General features: G+C 41.9%; 1 protein-coding gene across 2 annotated transcripts; it reads left to right on the forward strand.

Annotated features, from left to right (window-relative positions):
• Positions 1-1,504: 1,504 nt before the first annotated feature.
• On the forward strand, positions 1,505-16,528 carry LOC129818833 (LIM/homeobox protein Lhx6-like). Of its 2 annotated transcripts, none has more exons than XM_055875095.1 (9): positions 1,505-2,030; positions 2,799-2,873; positions 3,185-3,367; positions 4,977-5,098; positions 12,820-13,040; positions 13,586-13,686; positions 14,007-14,102; positions 14,263-14,452; positions 14,770-16,528. In XM_055875095.1, the coding sequence occupies exons 1-9, from the start codon at positions 1,851-1,853 to the stop codon at positions 14,850-14,852; spliced, it is 1,251 nt and encodes a 416-aa protein (XP_055731070.1). In that variant the 5' UTR covers positions 1,505-1,850; the 3' UTR covers positions 14,853-16,528. The 2 variants fall into 2 exon arrangements, with proteins under 2 accessions (XP_055731070.1, XP_055731071.1); XM_055875096.1 differs by having other exon boundaries at positions 1,506-2,030; positions 14,263-14,437.
• Positions 16,529-16,952: the final 424 nt, after the last annotated feature.

The raw sequence follows: 16,952 nt of genomic DNA on the forward strand, positions 1-16,952 counted from the left end.
CGATGTTGTGCACGGTATATATCTATTTTCAATGAGGATTATAAAATAACAGTCCTCATAGTCTGACTAATAAAAATACGCTAATAGAATGTTCTTCAATCAAGAAATTAGCTTGATATCACATTGAGCTTCTTCACCCCGCTCCCATTAAATGTGTTGCAAGCACCTGAAATGTGGGCGTCTGATCGATGCCCTCATGAGTTGTGCATGGTTACTCTGCCTGCAACCTGAATGGTAAGAAAAAGAGTAGGCCTACCTCAGAATATTTGACCTTTTGCAACATTTTTCAATATGATTTATTTAGCAATCTTCCTGTGAATTGAACATGTTTTTACAGTGACATAGCTAAAACCTGATATGATTGAAACAGCTTCCGGGAAATCACAAACTCTTGGTAGTATTCAACATGGTTCTCATTTTGAAGGGGAGATCCGCGCGTGACATATTTACTGCCAAAGTTCCAGGTACTCGCGCGGGTCTCAAGATAGTAGTCTGTATATTGAAAATCATAGGATGACCTGATTATCCATCGTTTTAATCATTATTAAATAAATTACTGCTAGTTGGTATTTTTGGATGCTGTGATAGATAGGCCTATGCGTTTTTAGGATTATCATGAGTCAATGAGACAAGCATATTGTCTTCAAGGTCCTAGAAAGCCCATATTTGGGGTGAGAATTAGATGTCATGTTTATTTTGTGTCAAATTTTCAATAGATCCTCTTGCAGAATCAAACTTTTCCGTTGAGATTTTAATCCTTCAGTAATCGGATATAAGACACAATCCCTAATATTAATATCTATTATAATAGTCAAGGTATCAAATAATAATAATACATTGACATTAGAGGCCTAACAATAAAATTGAACTGTAAATAAACTACCTTTATTTTGTGTCTCGTTTAAAATCTTATCGCCTATAGTCTCGCATAGTGAAAGAATCCAAAATAATACATTTATAGCATGAATAATTTAACCTTAATAAACCTTTATGGTGCATAATTATGTTGCAATTATGCAAATGGTAAAAACATGAGTCGATGAAGTGCTATGTTTCTAATGACTGCCTTCTTTAGAATCACTTAACAAGAAAGATAGCCAGTTAAATAATTTCCAGAGAGACTTTGTTTTCTATGATGGTTTGTGTGTGGAATGCAGAAATAATAGGCTCATGTAAATATGTAATAATAAACACACATTAAAAGGAACTATTCAAGACCTAATTGTTTTCAATTAAACCTAAATCATAAAGTATTGACTTGAACCCACATTATCCAACATCAGACTTACTTTAATTTGGAAATAGGTTATTTATTATGACCCATAACAGAAATTGCCAAGTGCCAAAACTCCATTATGGCGGTGCTCTGTCAGAAAATTGGTGTCCATGAACCGTACCCTATTCGCAGCCATAATACAACAAGTTTACCCTCCCCCCTCCAATCCTGGAGCGCAACTAAACTTTCACTTCAGACGAATTGCGCTTGGAGAGACGGTACCCTAACCTGCACTCACTAGTTGTGTCTCGCGTTCTCGCAGATCTCGAGCAAACCTGCCAACCCATCTACTTCCTGTAGTCAGCAATTCCATCCCTAACTGAGGGAAAAAAAGGGAAGGAAGCATTTTCTAAGTGTTCTAAATATGACGTTCTGAAGAGCAACCTCCACTTGGTCGTCCGTCCGCAACACCCACGAGCTTCCTCATATAGATACCGTAACTGTTTCTCATGTTTTATATCGCATGTGTGCTCGGAGGCCGTTGCATCGATCGTGGGTAGAAGTAGAACACGCCGTGGGTTCAAAACAAGACGTGTATTAACCCTGCAAATCCATGGCACGGAGAATACAATAGATGCTCATCTTTTTTTTGCATGAAAGTGAAATCAGTTCAAACTCGGAGCTTGGGAAGGGAAGGGAACTCGACTTACGTTCTATCAGAATCCCAAGTGCGTTCATGTATTGGAAAAATGAGGTTTTGGCCCCTCTACCAGAGGGAAATAAGTTTTTATCCGAAGGAATTCCCTCAAAACAGGTAATGTGAAGAAAACAATAGCCTACAATAATAGCCTATGCGTAAAATATATGCGTAAAAATCATTTGGATGTGAAAGATTGCTTTCTGGTTTAGCATAAGATACCCACATATTATTGGTTGATACCATTGTATAGACTACACTAGGATCCTACTGGTCATCTATCTGCTGGCATCATGTTGCTTTCTTAACTGCAACTGTTTTTATGTGTCTTAAATTGGTATCATAAGAATCACTGGTTGTGTACAAAGATCAGCTGCGCCTCGCGCCATGAAGAGACAATCGCGTCTATTATGAAGTGTGATTTGCAGTCCACCCTCTTCAACATGCCAATTCGCCAGAGAAGAATTAGATTTTAATTAGTGCCATTAAAAATCAAATTTGCCATTCTTTGGGTGGCCCGTTGCCTTTTCTGATTGACAGTTGAAATTGACACTCCGGGTCTCCTCTTATCGTGAGCATTTCAAGCTATTTGTAATTGCAGGTAGTTTTTTTTCGGTTCCCTGGATTGCGAGGAAAACACGATTACTTTAAAGAGCCATGGGTTAAGTGCAGAGAAAAATCAATCCAAATTGAAATAGCTTCATTAAAACGGCAGCTTTTGTTGCAGGGCCCTAAATAGTCCACAACGGTTCAAATCGGGAGTTATTGTTTGAACGCTTTATATAGCTTCAGGGCTGCAATGTCTCTCAAAGATTTCATGGCTGGAGATGGATAGTACGTTAGCCGCGAGTTGACTTCGACTTGCCGTTGAATCTTGTCTTGTAGGTGATTTCTCCAGAAACGCCGCAGAGTACACCGGGTGCCTCGCGCTGCGTGGAAGCCAAATACACACACGTCATGGTGAGAAGTTATGTAAACGTTTTAATGCATTATTTGCAATGTGTGCATTGCTGTTTATTTTTTTATAGCATCTGAAGCTTAAATTATTGCCATGCGTAAAATGTCATGTTATTGCTATTAGTTGTCTATTGCCTGTCAAGTATTTATGCAACATATATGGTGACCCTGATAGCGAGCCTCAATATGCTTTTCTATGCTAAGCATGACTTAGGTCATGAAGTAGCCTATAGGCTGTAATATTTCAAATATTTTGGTCCAAATGCGCTTAACGCTTAATCCATGTCCTTATTCTTGACTTGTTTCTCGTGCAGTCTCAGTCGGACGGAGAATCGCACCGATCGAACATGGAGAGGGAGGACGCGCGCTCCTCCCCGAGTCCCCCCTCTACCCCGTATATCTGCTCGCCTATCTCCACCGCCTCCTCCGTGCCGTCCACCGGGAAGAACGTGTGCGCGAGCTGTGGTTTGGAGATCCTGGACAGATACCTTCTCAAGGTGCGAGTGCGCGCGTTATTGGTCATGAAAAGGCTAAAACCGCACGAGCATAGGATTTATGTTTCTGCGAATGTAAAACAGATATGGAAAATCCTTTTGACTTGTTTTTGTTTTTACAACTTTACTAACATGTTTGATGTATTTAGCCCAAGCTACATCCACGTTGACTTCATTATCTTCCTTAAATATTAATACGAATATAAATAAAATCCTACTCCGAATTATGAAACCATGAAATAATTTAGTAGGCTAAAGTGTTGATCTTCTGAAGCTCCATTGTTCTGAACATAATACTTTTTTTCTAAAACAAAAGAAAGGACAGTAGCCTAGATAGGCCAGGGTCATACATCGTGTTATGGTTTTTCTGTCTTTCAAATTCACATCAAGAACAACGCCCAGCCTCGCTTTGCGTGCTCCGGAGTAAAGACAACTGGCTGGGAGTGTTTTGCAGAGTTGCAGGAAGTGTGTGTTACCAAACTAAGGGGATCATTATTCCGCTATCTGTGCTCCATTTCTTTTAAGTCTTTATATGGAAGCGATACATGTCGAAACAATTTTATCAGGAAGCGATGCATGTTCCTGTTAAATGCATAACTATATTCATTTTGAAATCGATTCTTTGTAGGCTATTTATCTTTAAATGATTTGAACATTTTGCTTCTATTAAAAAAAAAATGTATTCAGAAAACCTATAGCATAATGCTATTTGATGTATGGGGGTTGTGCCGTAATATTAGCTGATCATAAAGAAGAAATTTGAAATTCACTCATAAAACAGACCCAATGGTCCACTCCACCAAAACTCGCTGTATATATATTTTCTGTTTAATAATCTATATGCCTAGTGCTGCAAGGACATTCCCCTTTATTTTTCACATGGCCCATTTTCTTATACGGAGAACGAAGTAATAATATAATATTTGTGTTTAGCTTAATGTTCATATTTCATTAGTTTCCTTTACTTGGTAGGCTGGGCCTACGCTACACGGGCAAACATCGAGAAGAACAAAACAATTATAAGATATATTAATTACATTTGAATTATTCTTCAACGAATTGTAAGGTTTAGGAATAATTGTAAAATTAAAGGCAATAATAAAATCAAACAATATTCAAACCTTTTGCATGGTCTGCGTATGTATGCACAATTGATGAGTGGATACACAGTATAGCTGAAGTCAAATGGCCCAATGGCCATACGTGTTGTATATATTTTTTACATGCGTAATCAAATTGAAAGTTACCGGATAGAGGGAAACATATTTATTATAAAAGTCCTACTGTCTTTGTAGCTCCACCAAAATATCTACTAAGTCATGGATGTTTTTTTTTTTATTGGAACAAAATCAATTGCAAAGTGCATAATAGCCTACATGAATTATGCTATTTTTACAGTTGTTTATTTTGTTATTATTATTGGACAAGTTCATTCATTTAAATCGTTTCGCCTAGGCTACTATTTGAGAAAGAATGTAATTTGCCCGATTCAATTTGATTTCACATAGGCTATATACAGACATATTGTTATAATTATTATTACTATGATGATGATGATTATTATTATTACTTTTATTTAATCTTCTTTTTTTAACACTGTTTTGTTTTGCAGGTAAATAACTTGATCTGGCACGTGAGGTGTCTGGAGTGTTCTGTCTGCCGGACGTCGTTACGTCAACACAACAGCTGTTACATCAAAAACAAAGAGATCTTCTGTAAAATGGATTATTTCAGGTAGGGTAAGTTTTTGACTTTGTTTTCAAAATATTATTGATGTTTGCTTCCGCCTGCCATACGAAAACCTGCCTCTCCTTTGCGTGATAGTGGCCATGCGCATAATTGTATGTGTCGGTGTTTAAAAAGGTATTCAAAAGCATATAAGCAAAATAAGAATAGGAGTTAACTCTAGCCACGTAGCCACTTTTTATGAATCTCATTGTTGAGGCTACATCGTCGGCCTAAATATTAAGGTGTTATAAAATAAATCAAATTCTGCTGGTATAGACTTTTGTTATGGGGCGTGCAGTGAGACGTGTTTTGCAGGAATTATAAATTGCTGGGATATTATACGCGCATTTAATGAGGAAGATGACATCAATGTGGCGGCAGGTAGCCTAGTGGTTAGAGCGTTGGGCCAGTAACCGCAAGGTTGCTAGATCAAATCCCTGAGTTGACAAGGCAAAAATCTGTCGTTCTGCCCCTGAACAAGACACTGTTCCTAGGCCGTCATTGTAAATAATAATTTGTTCATAACTGACTTGGCTGGTATTTTTTTTTTTTAAAGCGCAATATTCATGCTTCTTTGCCTTGCAGTTTTGAATAACAAATGTATTAAATCATATTTAAAAAATTATCGTAACAATAAGCGATTGCAAAAGCCCTAGGCCACTAGGCCTGATAACAACAACGCCAATACCACAGCAATAATAATGATGTTATGGCATACAACACGACTTAATTTGTACAGGTTTACACTTTTTAAATCATCGTCCATTGATCGTCAGCTCAGTTTGTCCCTTGATTTAAAAAGCAAAGAGAGATCAAATAATGACAATCTGATTATATAATCGCATACACATTTAGCAGGTGTTATTGGGGCGCTGAACACAACAGGTGTAGACATGAGAAGATATTCACAGTAACACTTACTGATAACGATTCTAATCAGTGCTACACCAAGACTACAATTTGTTGGGCTATTATCATATAGCATGTTGTTGCACACTACTTCCACAGTTCCTACACACAATAACACAATAACACCATTCATCATTGCTTGCATGCAATGCTATTATATTTGTTGATAGTTTCATATTTTTCCACATTATTTAACACACACAAAATATACATAAACACAATTGCTTTCAATGCTGTCAATGCTGTTATATTTTCTATAATATTCTATATTTATATATATTTATATTTTACCAGCTCCATTCATATAACACATGTGACACAATATTTTAAAATACCTGTAATTACATACATACGCACACGCGCGCACACACACGCACGCACGCACGCACACACACACACACACACACACACACACACACACACACACACACACACACACACACACACACACACACACACACACACACACACACACACACACACACACACACACACACACACACACACACACACACACACACACTGCAGAGTAAGAATAACACTCCGCGGCTAAAGCTAAACTGTGAAGTCTCATGCAGCATGCGCGTCTCCAGCGTGTCATGATTGCAGAGCACTCAACACAGAGCCTGAATGCAAGCTCTCAATTGGCCAGGCCTCCTCTCCTCCGCATCCATTTCCAGTCAATGTGAAGTGACTGGCCCTTTAAAGTCGATACTGTGTTTTAGGAGCTGCTGCCTCAGAAGGTTTGTTTTCTGTGTTAGGCTAATAATCTGAAGTGATGCTTCACAAGATGTTTCATCTAAAGCCCTTAACAGAGAGACCCGGTCCCTGTGAAGCACAGTGTATCTATTGAGATCGGAACATCGGCACTTGTGTCCACGCATGCGGGCGTGGAGTGTACTTATCAGATCAGCATCAAAGCTTAGACTACAGAACTAAAATAAGTCAATGTCAACCAAGAATGTATTACTGGACTTTAGTAATAGATGAACACCATCAGAGATGCATGCAGGGAGTGTAAACGTGGTATATCTTTTAAATAGAATGCTTATGTAATATGTTTACAAGAGAAAATGATCAATACTGAGCTACTATGATTGCAAAGCTCAAATGAGCCATGAGATGGTCTCTCATAATGCAGGATAAATGTGAAACACTATCTGACTATAGCGTCTTATTAATAGCTAGAGGTAATGTTCATCTGAGTTAAAATACTAAAAACCTGTATGCATCCTGAGAATATCACATGGAGTTTGTCATTAATAACTAATTATATTGAACTCTTCTGGCTCAGAATGGTTATATTGTCCCATTCATAATAAACCGCAGAGGGAATTGCTTTACAGCTGAGCAAGGCCGTATATTTAAAAAGGAGATAATTTCAGAATAATATTGCCTGTAATTTAATTTACTGACCGATAGGTTGAAATATTCAAATTTACATATTGGTTTATATTTATGGAAAGTTTTCCAGATGATTGAAACATTTTGGACATTTATCTGGTAAAGTTTAATATGGTAAACCATACAGTATGACCGTCTGTTGTAGGAAAGAGGAGTCCACCATATGCCCCGCAATACAACGCGCAGAACCTCCAGCGTTTCGCCTTCATAACTAGTGTCCACTCACGTGAGATGCGGGTCGTGTAGTTTTATGGTGTTCAAAAAGATATTCAAAAACTTGAACAAAAAAAGCGTTTGAACTTAACCGTTGCCACGTTTTTAAAATCCCATTATTGTAAGAAATACGCCCATCTGCTGTTGGAAAGAGGAGTGCAACACTGAACACAATGCAACCCACAGAACCTCCAGCATTTCTCCTTCACAATTCTCCCAAACATTCTAAACTGGTCGTTTCTAGTTTTATTTATTTCATTCGGGAATAATTCCACATCATAAAGATATATTTTTCCTGACGCAATATTATGTGCCAAATGGCACCAAATCCCCTAAATGGTGCACTGACTAGAGCCACATGGGCCCTGGTCAAAAGTAGTGCACTATAGAGAATAGGGTGCCATTTGAGACGCTACCACAAGACTATGGTGGCATGTTGGGAACATAACTAGAGGCAGAATGTGATTGACTGTCTAACGTATTATTGTGGACATAGTGAAAGGGCTTTAATGGTTCCAAGCTTGAGAGGGAGCTTGGCACTAGAGAGGGAGCCTGGGAACGGTTTTGTCCCGACAGTCAGTGGGCACAGCGGCATCTCTGTATATGCGTGCGTGCACGAGTGTGTGCGTCTGTGTGTGCGCGCTCGCTTGTGCGTGCATGTGTGTGAAAAGTTTAGCACCACAGGCAAAGTCATAGTCAGTGGGCACGGTGGCATCTCCCTGCTCTGACTCCAATCCCTCAGAGGATGGCAACAGGTCCTGCAGAAAGAGAGGTGTGTGCGTGTGTGCAGGTGCGTGTGGTTGCGTCAGAGAGGTGAAGGGAGTGACCCTGCTTTAGGGGTGTGTGATGTGTGTGGGGGGCGGGATGGGATGGGGTCCATACTGGCACTGTTGCTGTGAGGGTTCAACAACACCAGCACAGAACAGAGCTGTAAGCTGGGTCTGCCTGCCTGGTGTTTTTCTGATGGTAACCTGATACAGAGCCACTGGTCTGAGGTTTATAATCACCAGCAATTAAAGCCCCAAGCCCAGCACCCAGTGTTGTCCGGGTCAACGTGTTTCTGAATGTGATTTATGTCACACTCCACACACATAGATGCACGCAGGAACACACACGCATTCACGTGCATTCACTATACACACACACACACACACACACACACACACACACACACACACACACACACACACACACACACACACACACACACACACACACACACACACACACACACACACACACAGGGATCACTATGTCTCTGAGCCTCCCGTTCCAAAAGGCGCTTAGGGAAAATGCCTGATCTTTCTGTCCACGACGGGTGTGTTGTGTGTGTGCGTCAGTGTGCGAGTACGTGTGTGTGTGCCTGCCATGGGAACCTGCTTATGTAAAACTGACTGTGCCTACTTCCACACAAAGACCTTTGTTATTTACTCTTGTCCAGCCGTCAGTCATTAAGGTGAAGTTTTTTTTACAACATGTAAATTGTGTGTGCATTCTGCTACACAATAATAATGTTATATGTGACCCATATCAGCATAAGGCTCCCTTGGCCCCGTCCCCATTTACCCTGAAACCCCAAATACTTCTATTCCCTCCAGTCGGGGCAGCAATTAAAATAAAACATGAAGGATTTTGTATTGTGAAATGGACATGGATGGAAGCCATAGTGATGAATGATGGGGCATTGTTGTGGTTGGGACCAGAAGCATCCCCATATGCTGAGTTCGTTTGTTTACAACGATCTTAACCAGTGACTGGTCAGGTGTGTATAAAACCGTCAAACTGAATTCATTGCTCTGCTGCAGAGAGGGTTGGATTGAAATCTCTCTCCCTTTTCCACTGTGCAGCTTGACATTCCACCTCAATGGTGTTTCAACACCAGTTGACTTGCTAGGCCTGTAGGAAGGGTTAGACTGCAGTGAGTTCTGAGGACCAGACAGGGCTGGGCGTCACTCATTCCTCATTCTGGCTCTGGAGAGAAAAACAAGGAGATATTTCTAATTTGTGTCAGTCTCTCATCTGGCTCTGGACTGACAGCTGTTGTAATGGGGCGTAATAGCAGGAAATCAGAGTGGGTTTACTCTGCCTAAGGGGGGTGGTGGAGAGCAGGGGCAGAGGGGCAGAGGGGTATGGGACAGAGCAGGCGCTGTAGTAACTAAACCCTCTCTGTCAGCCAGGCCCCGAAACAGAAACACAGCGAGCCGTGAGCTGCCCGTGAGCCGCAGGCCACACAGGAAGTTGCAAAGCACCGCCAATCAGGGGCACCCTGGGATGCTGACACGGTAACCTGAGTGGCCGTCCTCGCCGCTGCGTTGGGGTTGGGGTGGTCAGTGGTGCTAGGGGGCGGAAGGTGTGTGCGTGTGTGTGTGTGTATGGGGTTGGGGGAGGGGGGGGGGGGGGGGGGGGGGCGAGGAGCTGCCGTATGTAGCCTATCCAGCCGTCCTCATCAACCCGCCCCGCTGCCAGCCTGCTTCCCGCCAGGCACTGATGAGGTCTCCGTAGCAACTGAGAGGAGCATGCCGTGAGTGAAACCAGACCTGGTAGAGGAAAAAGACTCTTGAGATGTCAGATTGTCTGACAGGAGAAGTCAGGAAGGTAAACAAACACACTGAGGCTCAGGACATCAGGATGTGTCTGTCCTTTACTGACTTAGGAGGAAATTAGGTGTTTTTACCTAGATAGGAAATAGGGTAAGTATCCTGTTTGGATAAGAAAATATGCCTACATCTCATACAATGGTAATTTTGGTCTTCATTTCAGACTGGTGACTAAAAGAGGAATGCACGTTGGAACGCTTTCAGAATAGTATCTGCAGAAGAAAATGTACATGGACATTTCAATAAGAAATTTGCCCATCTTCAATAATACGTTCAAGCTCAACAATCTTGGGGATGAATATACTTCTCTTCAGCTGTAGGTAGATGAATGTGGAGCTGAGCGGAGCAGAGAGGAGGGCTGGAGGAAAGCTTTGTGGAGAGAATGTTCCTCCTAAAGGTAATAGGGGATTGGCATACACCCAGAATAAACACCAGCTTTTTGATACAAAGGCATAATTAACTACAAAGCTAGTGAAGATGAAGAAAGATGATGATATGCACACACATGCGTGCATGCCGTGCAACAAAAAAAACACACACACAGACACACACACACTTCTGTGTTGTGTCGTAGAGTCTGAGGCAGACAAGCTGTCATGGTAGATTACAGTTCTGTTCCACAACATGTCTTTCTTATCTGTCCTCCACAATGCATAATTAATCAACACGCGGTATTCTCAGTAAAGAGCGCCATCGATAGTCGGGTTTAAAGTACACAACAAACTCTGGAATGGTTTCACAAAGTTTGAATAGGCTTTTGTTGTGAGCAGTGTGTGTTCTTGCATAATGACGTGTATACTGTACCTCCGGTCCTTACCCTCATCATTCAGTAGTCCTATCTATGAACTCAAATGGATGTAGCTGGAACAGAGCGTTTTAGGTGATCGGGCCGGGGAAGGAGAGGTGTGTGTGTGTGTGTGACTGTGCGTGTTTGTGTATACCGTAGTACTGTGTGTGTGTGTGTGTGTGTGTACCGTAGTACCTTTTCCCAGGGAAGAGGCTGAGACATCCAGCCAGCCAGGTCTGTACAGTCAGTCTCAGACCTGTCTTCGTACGTCGTTGTGTCATTTCTTTGTGGACGTATCCCAGAGTGCTTCTCTTTCAGCACTAGAGTCAGTGGAGCGTGGAAGCCAAGCACATAAGAACTTAGACTCAACCTCATGGCGTCATTCTGGAACTGGGACATCCCAAATGGCACCCTATTGCCTATATAGTGCACTACCTTTGACCGGGGCCTACAGGGCCGCTGTGTAGGAAATAGGGTGCAATTTGGGACACCTGGCATTGAGCCGGGGAGATGCTGCCTTCTACCAAATCAGTCTGCTGCTCCCTGCCTGGTCGGCTATGATTGGTGATTGGCTTCCCCCAGCCCCTTATACTTGGCCCTTCACCCCTCATCTCTAGGCCTTTGGGGTTGTTACCATGCTTATGTCACTGTGTTTATGTGAGAGATCTCTGAGCTCTGGAGACGGGGGTCGTTTCCTCTTAGTAGACTGACTCGACTCTCCTTGTCATACACGCATGAACGCAAGCGCGGACACACCCACAGATGATCAGGCTAGGGGCCATCTGCAGACCATTAGTACAGCCTTTCTCTGTCCGTTCACATCGGCCCCGCCCTGCCCCTGAAACACTGACTGGGTCAACCCGAATGTCTGGATCTAAACAGGCTGGACATGTCCAGGTCAAACAAACTAACACCTGATCTCTCAATAGCCTCTTTTATGAAGGTTTATGACAAGGACAGTCAGGCAGTCAGAAACGATCAACTAAATGTAGTACTTCATTGATAGGACTTTAGTTTGTCATATGTGCCCCTCGTTGCATATACTTACGTGGCTAACAGCTGTGATATTGGTGTAAAACATCAAATTGGCTAAATATGCTTCATGTCAAAATCATGACGGTAGGAACATTTACTTTGGCAAAAATGGACCCCGGATAGCGAGGCCAAGTAATTCAGTGAACCTATTAGTTTGAAATTAAATAATTCTCCACTTCCATTCAACTCATAATGTAAACTGATGGACTGAACAAGCAAAAACCAAATTCTGCAATATTGACAGAACAATTTTTAATATTTCAAGTGATCTACAGTAGGCTATCTATTAAAAAAAATATATATCAGCATGATTCTTTCTCTCTCTTCTCTCTCTCGCCTTAAAATCAGACCAGAACATGTAATCAGCCAGGCTCTGCTTCACATTTGTAATGTTAGTGCCCTCAAAAGAGCTGCTTTGGTTCAGTGTGGAACAAGTGTTGAAAGTAAAAAAAGTTTTAAGGTTGATATATGGAAGACTTCATTTATTGAATTATTTCCAAATCATTGGAAGGTGGGGATACCTGATTTATTAAAGTTCCAGTCCGAATGTCCGAATCATCGCGCTTTTCACACTGTGCATCCATTTAAATTAATGAATTTGACTAGTTCCATTCAGCTTTAAACACGGTCATATTTTGTACATAAAGTTGACATAATAACAAGTCTGGTTATAGACCGTTTTTTTAAATTCCGTTTTTTTGTCCTCCTCTATAGCAGAATATTGATGCCACAGCTCTCTCTTGCTCTCTCTGTCTCTCTCTCTCTCTCTCTCTCTCTCACAGTAAGTTCGGTACAAAGTGTGCCCGGTGCGGCCGCCAGATCTACGCCAGCGACTGGGTGCGTCGAGCCAGGGGCAACGCCTACCACCTGGCGTGCTTCGCCTGCTTCTCCTGCAAGAGGCAGCTGTCCACGGGGGAAGAGTTTGGCCTGGTGGAGGAGAAGGTGCTCTGCAGGATCCACTACGACACCATGGTGGAGAACCTCAAACGAGCTGCCGAGAGCGGTGAGTCACTGGGCTCTCTAGAACCTGCTCTGAGTGGGTTCACTAGTCTAGAACGTCCTATCTCAGTGTTCTCTCTAGAACCTGCTGTCTAAAGTTGCTTTCAAAATGATAACCTACTGTATGTGTACACTTTTATATAGTATACAGCTACACAACACTATAGGATACACTACACTACAAAAAAAAGTGTTATCTAGAACCTAAAAGGGTTCTTCAGCTGTCCCCATAGGAGAACCCTTTGTAGAACCCTTTTTGGTTCCAGATAGAACCCTTTTGTGTTCCATGTAGAATCCTTTACACAGAGGGTTCTACATGGAACCCAAAATAATTCTACCTGGAACCAAAAAGGGTTCTCCTATGGGGACAGCCCGAAAACCCCTTTTGGAACATAAGAGTGTATAACACTGTGATGTAACTGTGGTGATAACAATTCTCACTGGGAAAACTCTAAATATAGCTTTTTCCCCTCTCTTTTTTTCTGTCTTTCTCTCATTCTTCCCTATCCTCCCTTTCTTTCTCCCTGTCTCTGTGCCCTGGTGTCTCAGGCAGTGGCATCACTCTGGAGGGGGCAGTGCCGTCAGAGCAGGACAGCCAACCCAAGCCTGCCAAGAGAGCACGCACCTCCTTCACTGCTGAGCAGCTGCAGGTAAGTCACAGAGGAGGGAAGCACATGTCCCTGTCTCCTCATGTCTATTTCCAATAACAAGTCAATAATACATTTGAATTATTTTACAAATAGGCTGGGGAATATGATCTCTCTGTCTTGGTAACTTTCTAATGGTCGTTGTTGGCAACATCGTCAGATGTGCTTTGGTGTCTCATTCATTTCAATGGGCTCGTTGTTGTTTAGCTCTGTGGTGATATTACATTTTCTGGACACTGATACTACACTATTTTCTAATATACAGTCAAAATCGCTGAGACGGTGAGGTCATATAGTTCTAATAACTCGTGTACAATTCCCAGGTGATGCAGGCTCAGTTTGCACAGGACAACAACCCTGATGCACAGACCCTGCAGAAGCTGGCGGACATGACGGGTCTAAGCAGGAGAGTCATACAGGTGAGGGGCCGTTCACGCCGTCTCTAAGCAATAATGTAAATAAGTTGGAAGTTGCTTTGGAGTGTATGCTAAGTGTCACATGACTCATGGTGGTAAAACAATGAGAATATAGCTATATATTTATATATATATGACAGCTGGTAACATTGCATTTTCATAGGTTTGGTTTCAAAACTGCAGAGCAAGACACAAAAAGCATACCCCCCAGCACAGCGGACCCCCACAAGGCCACCCCCAGTCCCGGATGCCCCCTTCGCTGCCCGACGACCTGCATTACTCCCCCTTTGGCAGTCCTGAGAGGGCGCGTATGGTGGCCCTGCACGGATACATCGACAGTGAGTGTTACGTTGGTTAGTCTCTTCACTACATCCTCACAAAGCCCTCTACTCTGCTTCACCAACTCTCTTTTCAGTACTTTCATCCTTACGTCTCCTCTCCGAGAAAATAAAGGAAGAAGGATAAAAGGTATGAAGAGCGATAAAGAGGAGGGATTTGTCCTTGTCTACTCAGTAGTGGCTGTGTTTCGCTGTGTCGATAGTTCAAGTTTTCTAACAATAAAACAAATTGTACTGTGCTTGAGTATGTTCCTTTACTGCTCCCCCATCTTGATACTGTGCTGAACTGAGTTATAATATTTCACGTGTGTCCCTCTCTTCTGTTCCACCAGGCCACCCATTCTCCGTTCTAACAACACAGAGCCTGAACCCCCATCAAGCCATGTCGCTGCCCCAGCTACCCCTCAGCCGCTAACTAATGTACGCTGCCGCTGCCACCCCCCCCCCCTCCCCCGACCTCTGACCCTTGAATCCTGACCTCCCATCAGCAAGATGACTTAAGGAGAGGATCAAGATTTGAGAAGCTCTCTACTCTTGACCTCTCACCCTTAACCACTCGGACAGAGAGCGAAAGAGAGAGAGCCTCATCGACTCTTTTCCCACGAACAGGATTATGATTATACAGCCAGTCTGACTGTTGTCATGGAGGATGTGAGCCCTTCCTTTTGCTCACTGGGACTTATTCAAGGTCAAGACACATTGAACCAGACTATGAGCTCCTTGTGCAGAGCTGGACTGAAAGGACTCCTCTCTCCATCCTCCGATGGGGGTGACGGGACCAGGCTAACAGGAATACAGCCTCATGTGCGCTGTAAAATTTCAGAAGATGTACTTATGAGGGGGAAAAAACGGCAAGGGATTGGACTTGTGGGCTTGACAGAGGACACCGAGGTAAGAAACCTCCCTCCTTTCTCTCTATGATGATACCATGAAGGAATGCGAAATAACTGAGTTTTGTTGTGGAATCTGCTTCAACCTTTTTTTTTTCAAGTCACAGCTGTTAGTATTGGTATTATTTGAGATCACGTTGTGATCAGCTCTTCGTTAATACATTGTCATCAGCATCCTTCTGTACAGGATAGAAGCCTCAGATGAGGGTAGATTGTGTGCCTTATCTTATCCGTGATAAGCAAACAGAACGACCCTAATACGGTTGTTTTGAATAATGACTAATTTCCAGGCAGCTGAGGTGAAACAACCACAATTCACAGAGAAAACAAAAAACTCAAATTTATTAGGATGATTTAAAAAAAATAGTGGCAAGGTGTAACTTTACATTTTTACTGGTGAAAATATTGAAATACAATTTTTTTTTTTTTGGGGGGGGGTGATTTTAATTTTCACCATATCCTCATGTGCAAAGATTATGATAAATATAAATGTATTATTATAATATGGATATCTCAATCATTTGACGCTCCAAATTGTAAATTTAGGATTTACAGTAACAGCCTTGGTGAGGCTTTTGGCATTGACATACCTCTGGTGACGTTGAACAATCACATTTGAGTATGAGAGAAAGAGAGGGAGGTCTGAAATGTGTTACCCGATAATCTTCCTCCACTTGTAAAGAAGGACTAAAAGACGATACATGTCACATTACATGTAACACCTACCCTTTTTCTAACCAGATGTATTGTCACTAATTTATCATTTATGTCTGTGCAGGATCCATGTCAGGTCAGTGTTTTTGTTGCTGTCTTTTACAATTAGTCTGTGAGCTTCACTTCTACGGGGTGAAATGGAGATGTGGTACAGCGGACTGGGGATATGATGTGTATATAGACATTGGTGGCTGGTCAGCCTGGGGAGAGGGAGATTGTGTGAAACTGTAACTTTGTGTCTTGGCTGTGGAGTGGAGTCAGTGAGGAATAGGATCCTGTGTTTACAAAGGGACTAAGGGAGACAAGACCTCAATGTTCTCGTATTTATTGAGACAATAGCCTGTGAGCACTTTTTTTCCCCCGGAAATTGTCAAAATTGTCTTGTTTTATTAAAAAAATGAAATGAAATCGAAAGTTTATTTGATTGACTGTGCATCACATAAATGTTTTGTGTACTAAATGCAATAAAATGGACTTTAAAATGTGACATTTGTATTTTTTTATATTTTTTATTTCAGTTAGACCCTAACAATTTGATGGAAGAAGCCCTTTTAAGCCCCTAATCCCAAACAATCCACAAGCAAGGACGCACAATCCACACACACTGGAGCCAATTTAGAGCCAATTTAGAAATAGATCTGGGAAAATCAGTGGTTGGTATCAAGTGATCCTGAGGGGCTGGATAACGGATCTCTGTATGCTCGCTATGTATTATGCTACTCATTGTACATTTGTATATACAGTGCATTCAGAAAGTATTCAGACCCCTCGACTTCTTTCACATTTTGTTACGTTACAGCCTTATTCTAAAATGTATTCAATCGTTTTTTCCCTCATCAATCTACACACAATACCCCATCATGACAAAGCAAAAACTGTCTTATAATTTTTGGCAAATTTATTAAAACTGA

Source organism: Salvelinus fontinalis, chromosome 21 (assembly GCF_029448725.1).
Source record: "Salvelinus fontinalis isolate EN_2023a chromosome 21, ASM2944872v1, whole genome shotgun sequence".
In the NCBI taxonomy this organism is placed as follows: Eukaryota; Metazoa; Chordata; class Actinopteri; order Salmoniformes; family Salmonidae; genus Salvelinus; species Salvelinus fontinalis.

Excerpts from the sequence above, each read along its gene's own strand:
- LOC129818833 (XM_055875095.1), top strand. The coding sequence starts at position 1,851 with ATGCTCATCTTTTTTTTGCATGAAAGTGAAATCAGTTCAAACTCGGAG. Across the intron at positions 14,103-14,262 it reads TAAGCAGGAGAGTCATACAG|GTTTGGTTTCAAAACTGCAG; the intron begins GTGAGGGGCCGT and ends GCATTTTCATAG. Across the intron at positions 14,453-14,769 it reads CGACAGTGAGTGTTACGTTG|GCCACCCATTCTCCGTTCTA; the intron begins GTTAGTCTCTTC and ends CTGTTCCACCAG.